General features: G+C 34.2%; 1 protein-coding gene across 2 annotated transcripts in view; it reads left to right on the plus strand.

The window, feature by feature from the left end:
- The window catches only part of LOC144955900 (uncharacterized), a 9,718-nt gene extending 5,837 nt beyond the window's left edge, over nucleotides 1–3,881 (plus strand). For both annotated transcript variants that reach the window (XM_078886159.1, XM_078886158.1), the window contains exons 2-3: nucleotides 1,064–1,183; nucleotides 2,738–3,881. In XM_078886159.1, the coding sequence (XP_078742285.1) occupies nucleotides 2,910–3,878 (969 nt within the window). In that variant the 5' untranslated portion in view covers nucleotides 1,064–1,183; nucleotides 2,738–2,909 and the 3' untranslated portion in view covers nucleotides 3,879–3,881. The remainder of the gene's footprint in view (nucleotides 1–1,063; nucleotides 1,184–2,737) is intronic.
- The last annotated feature ends 2,661 nt before the right edge of the window (nucleotides 3,882–6,542 follow it).

Consider the following 6,542-nt stretch of genomic DNA (forward strand, 5'->3'; position numbering starts at 1 on the left):
CATGATATTTTAAGATTTATTATGAACATATATCATCTAAAAAAATAAAAAATAATTGAGCTTTATATAGAGCAATATCCACTAAATGTGCTCAAAGCGCTTTACAAGGGGTCCCTGGTCAACAGCAACATTTAACATGTAGGACGGGACATGACGCCTGTTAGGCGAAATTACAATTTTTCCGACAAAGACAACGCTGTTAACGGCCAGGTACTCATTTTACACCTGAGTACGACGAGAGAATGTGAGTAAAGAGCCTTTTTTTCAAGGACTCAACTACGCGCCGAGCGCGAGGCTCGAACTCAGGACCTTCCGATCCTAAAGCGAATGTCATACCACTAGACCACATAGCCGAACATCTATATTATTATAACAGCTTAGCATAAAAAGGCATATAATACATAGATACTGTCGTCATGGTCTTTTTCTATTCACAATTTCTTTTTAAAAATTTCAACAGGGCTGATTCAATATGTTAACTCACTCAATCCTATAGATTTTGCTACTTTTCAAAATTGGAAAAAAAAATGTATTAAATTTTGAGCATGTACATAGATGGTTTTATTCAATATTATCATTAACATGTAAAAACTAAAAACGTTAGCTTTGATACTACGCCTATTATTTGTCTAAGAAAAATGTAAAAATGAAATAAATAGGCATGGGGTAAAAGTAACCCAGGTTAACTACGGATATAGTCGGTGTTAGGGTTGAGTGAGTTAAAAACGTCGAACTCAATAGGGATTGAGATTAGCGGAAGAGTAGCGTCCCTTGATTGGACATCACCGGGGGAGAAGTTATTTGTAAACAAACCAACTACAAGCCAAGCGCTCCGAATACAACATTTATTATTCATATTTCTGTACAAAAATGCATATCATAATCTAGGTTATGCATTTTGGTACAGATATATGAATAATACATTTTGTATTTGAGCGCTTGGCTTGTAGTTGGTTTGTTTACAAATAACTTCTCCAACTTCCAATCAAGGGACGCTACTCTTCCGCTAATCTCATTCCCTACAGCAATTTGAATTACTTCCACTCCTATAATATCATTCCAGGTGTTTATTATCAAGCCATTACTGACTACAACAAGATCATTGAAGCCGAGAAATGAACGCAATCAATGCTGGGGATGACGACCAACGACGCCCTATTAGAACTTAGATTGTGAACAACGTGTACGTATAATATGCAGGTCTGACATCCGAACGGAATTATGGGCCTAGTTTAACATTGTTGTAATATATTATATTTTGCCCCATTAATTTTTTTTTTTTTTAATTTCCATAATAACAACGAGCCCATAATGAATTGGGTTATCAGACCTGCGAATAAGTGCACATCGATTGTGACAGTACAATAATATAATTTATCATTATTATATAAAATATTCATGTTGAAACTAAAGACGAGAAAGCAAGAAAAAATTATGACCCATCGTATCGAAGTGGTGTTATGTCGGGATGCCTAAGTGCTAGAAAAAATAATAATAATGATGATGATGATGATGATAATAATAATAATAATAATAATAGTAGTAGTATTAACCCCCCCCCCCAAAAAAAAATATGGAGAGCAATATCCACTAAACGTGCTCAAATCGCTTTACAAAGAGTCCCTGACCAACAGCAACACGTAACATTACATGTAGAACGAGACATGACGCTTGTTTGGTAGGCGATATTACATTTTTTCCCTGACAGAGACAGCGACCTGAGTACGGTGAGAGAATGTTGAGTAAAGAACATTTTTCCAAGGACTTGAACCCAGGACCATCCGATTCGAAAGCGAGTGTCATACCACAAGACCACGTTATAGCCACCCTGATATGAAACCTGGTGTTTATTTTTAGTCGTTATCATAGAGAATATTATATACAATTTCTTTTATTATTGATAATTAAAAAATTAAGGAACATGCAATGGTGTAAGATAAAGATCTGAACAGGTGTGTATAAAATGGTATGGGCTGCCTGAAGCCGGTGATCGTGAAAATCCTAACGAAAGAGTTAAATAATAACGTTACATTTTCACGTTATTATTTATTTCTTCGAGCTTCGAGCAGCAACATTTACACTAACGAAAGAGTGAAAATGGAGAGGCTTCGTATGGGAACAAAACAGACAATGGACGTTTCCGGTACAAACCATTCGTCAGCACAACAATACACAAATAAACATGGAAAATAAATAAAATAAAGTAAAATGGAAAATAACTTGTATCGTCTGTACTCAATGGTGGTTGCAGTATGCAACCACAATTGAACCACCATTGAGTACAGACGATACAAGTTATTTTCCATTTTACTTTATTTTATTTATTTTCCATGTTTATTTTTTCTTGTTTTTTTTTTCATGTTTTCTTGTATTTTTCTTTCTTGCTTTGTCTGGCACCGTCCATACACATTAACTTGTTCAGTTCTTTATTGATAAAAACTCAAATTTGTGTTTCTTATCATTTTTCAATCTAAATTCACTTTTTCATTCCGACATAATACCGTCGAGAGACGATGGGTCACAAATGTTCATTTCAATAAAACCAACGTGCACTTATGTGCAGGTCTGACAACCGAACGCAATTATGGGCTTGATTTAATATTGTTGTAACGAACAATATTCTGCCTTGGTTTGAGAGTATCTATATTACCATTACAACAATGGGCCCATAATAATTTGGGTAATCAGACCTGCGTATTAGTGCATGTCCAGTAAACCAATTTCTTGGATCTTCTAGGAAGTGCATAATGTGGTGCCAAAGGTATGACATGGTTAAATTAATAATTGCTGTGAATCTTGGATTGTATAAATAAACAATGCATCGCTCTGGATTTTCATTTTAATATAGACTACATGGTGTTTCTATTCAATCCAACCAAAACCAATAAGCTGTAGATTTACAATACAAGATGTTCATGCGTCGTAAAGACAGTGCCAATATATCAGGAGAAGAACCCTTATTTAGTGTCAGATACATTGGAAACATCGGAACTCGAATCGCTACAGGAAAAGGATGTACAAGTTCACCTCTTCGAGAACTGTGGAATAGGGCGCCACTGGAAAAACACATGCGGAAAATAACGGTACAAATAAGTTTGTGTGGGATATTTATGAACGAAGCCGATGTAAAAACAAAATGTATTAATAATTCCACGAGCTCCAGCAAATGGACGTGTTCTATTGTGTCGGATGACTGTGCTCCGATGAATTTTGGATACTCCAAGAACTTTTCGATTGAGGATATTTCATTTTGTTCAGCTGATAAATCCGTAAATGATCGGATATTTTGCTGGATTTATAAAAACACGGATTCTGGAAACCTGTTTCTTCACGCTGTTTTGTGTAGTGGGAGTGATATTGCCAAAATAATGGCTGCCGTTATGTCCCGAGCCTTCCGAATTGCTTACAATGCGTGGAAAAGTGATCGAACGAGAGCAGGGCGAAGGAAGAACAACGTACTGGCAGAGACTTTTTTAAAAGGAAGACCAAGGCAACCTCAGATAACGCCGAGGAGTTCGGAGATGAAAACAGAGATGATGAGAATGATGATGTTGATAAAGACAACGCCAGATGTTCACAATGAAGATGATGGTATTGATGTTGTTGCTGATGGAACTGTTGAAGAAGAGCAGCATTGCACTGTGGGTGATGATGATGCTGCTGCTGCTGCTGCTGCTGCTGGTGGTGGTGGTGGTGGTGGTGGTAGTTGTAATACAGGTACAAGTAGTGCAGTCTCAGAAAATACTTATGACATTGTTGCCGTCAACACAGAATGTGGAAATGAACTGTTGCCTGCAATTTCCTGGAGTTCAACGGAATCGTTTTCGTATCGAGAAGGTGATCAGAAAAAGCTGGTAAACAAGGAGTCCATGAAATAAATAAACAGCAGTCTTTAACAATATATATAATATATATATATATATATATATATATATATATATATATATATATATATATACTATTACAGTGATAATAGCTTCATGGTCTTTCTGACAGTTGCTATGTGTTCCTGGAAAAGGCTTTCTTTTTTACAAATAAAACACTGATATCAAAAATTACCTTCTCCAACTTCATGGGTTTTTCTCGAATTGGCTTTGTCTTCTCGAATAGGGCCTTTGTCAGATACAATAATGATATACAATTCACTATTCCAGCCTCTATTATTTTTTCTGGAAGTAGCTTTGTATTCTCCGATGTTCTATATATATATATATATATATATATATATATATATATATATATATATATATATATATATATAAATTTTTTTTAAAATTTATTATTATTATTTTTTTTTTTTTAATTTTTTAAATTTATTTATTTATTTTCAAAATAAAAAACAAAACAAAACAAAAACGTTTATGACAAATATAACAATAATATAAAATTCCCTTTGAGTTGCCCTCTAGATATATTATTATCATCTCAATCCCGAAGATCGTATTTTCTCTGTGCAGCACAGCCATAAGGATTAAACCACTGCTCTGAAAGCTGAAATCGAACTCGAGTCGTCTTGGTGATAATACTTGCAGCACTCATGTGTAAAATGAATACCTGGCATGAGGGAACACCGTTGTCTCTGTCGAAAGAAAAATGTATTATATTATATCACCTTACAACGTCCCGTCCTACATGTTAAATGTTGCTGTTGACCAGGGACCCCTTGTAAAGCGCTTTGAGCACATTTAGTGGATATTGCTTTATATAAAGCTCAATTTAAAAAAAATATTTTACAAGCGCTATTTGCTGGACGCACATGTTAAATGTTGTTGTTGGCTAAAAAAAAAGAAAAGTGCATTGAGTACGTTTAGTGAATATTGCACTACAGAAATACTCAAGTTTATATATATATATATATATATATATATATATATATATATATATATTATATATATATATTATTGTAATATTTACCACGATGTTGGAGTCAGTCTACATCGATATTTCAGGCCTATCAGCCACCGTCAGGACTGTGTGTTACATGAGTTTGGTATAAATTATATACTTAAAAAAAAGAAAAATATATATGTATGTATATATATATATATATATATATATATATATATATATATATATTATACATATTATTATTATTATTGTTATTATTATTATTATTATTATTATTATTATTATTATTATTATCATTATTATTATTATTATTATTATTATTATTATTATTATTATTATTATTACTATTATTATCATTATTATTATTATTATTATTATTAATAATAATATAATAATAATAATAATAATAATAAAATAATAATAATAATAATAATAATAATAATAGATCTTTATTGTCCATAAATATGGCAATTTGTCATTTAGTTACACTTGTTATAACGTTATATGATGACTATAACATTGAACAGATATTTCACTCTTACTTATTTTCTCTCTCTCTCTCTCTCTCTCTCTCTCTCTCTCTCTCTCTCTCATTATGCAAAAATCGCGTGCTGTGACTGAGTTCCTTACTGCAGAAAGAGATGGGCACCCGTAAACATTCGTAAAAGGCTGAAACGGCTTTATGGCGACCCGTGTGTTGGTATTCGAACAGGTTAACCCTCTCCTTACCAACTATAGGAAAATCGTCACATTCGTTACGATACAACCAACATTTTTCTTTTTCAAATTTCTCTTGTACATCATAAAATGTAACGAAAATGAACAGTGTGTTGTAGAGCATGTTTTGCTAAAGAAATTATTTATCGCAAGAACCTACTGCTATTGTGTTTGAATGATAAAAAAAAAATATTTTTGTGTTTGTTGGGTGTGAAGTTTTGGGGAAAATCCTGAAAATGGCTGGTAAGGAGAGAGTTAAAGGTAGGTTAAGTGCTTTACTGGAACTTATGCTGTTTCCACCAACATTAATGAACAGACTCGCAGTGGTAGTCCACAAACTGCATCGAGCGAAGCAAATCAAGACCAAACTAACAATCTTAACCAAGCCATTTTTTAAAGATAAAACACTCTGACATTTTGCAAAGACAGCATTTCATAGGGAAGATTTGGATATATCGTTCCGGGAATGTATGTCTCCACTGGACTACCGAAACTGTTCACACACAAACGCATGACCACATTGAAAGAGGAATTTTTCTTGAAGTGGAAGTGGGAGGTGACTCCATGGTATCGAAGTTTGCCACGTGAATTCCTCTTCGACGGGATGCAATAACTGGTGAACTTTTAATTCAGAAAAATGAGTGGAGCAGACACTTATGTTGGTAACAAAAGATGAAGTGAGTAGGAAAGTGCCAGAAGACAATAGAGAATAAACATTTTTCGCGGCGGTGATGGGGGTTTGAACCCCCAACCTTATTGGTACGACAACTCCGCCTGGTCGGTGAGAACATGACTCTACCGTATGAGTTATCCACGATCCCCAAAAAGATCGTCTCTAACACTAGTCATTATTAGAGCTCTCTCTCACCGACTACTTGAGATCGCGGGTCCAACATACACAACCTCTGCGAAGTTAATTGGCCAGCAATTAAGCTTAATAGCCAATATTCTCAAGATGAATCGTGAGCGGCTCTGTG

Source organism: Berghia stephanieae, chromosome 10, assembly GCF_034508935.2.
Source record: "Berghia stephanieae isolate SIO BIC M18660-M18661 chromosome 10, UCSD_Bste_1.3, whole genome shotgun sequence".
Lineage (NCBI taxonomy): Eukaryota > Metazoa > Mollusca > Gastropoda > Nudibranchia > Aeolidiidae > Berghia > Berghia stephanieae.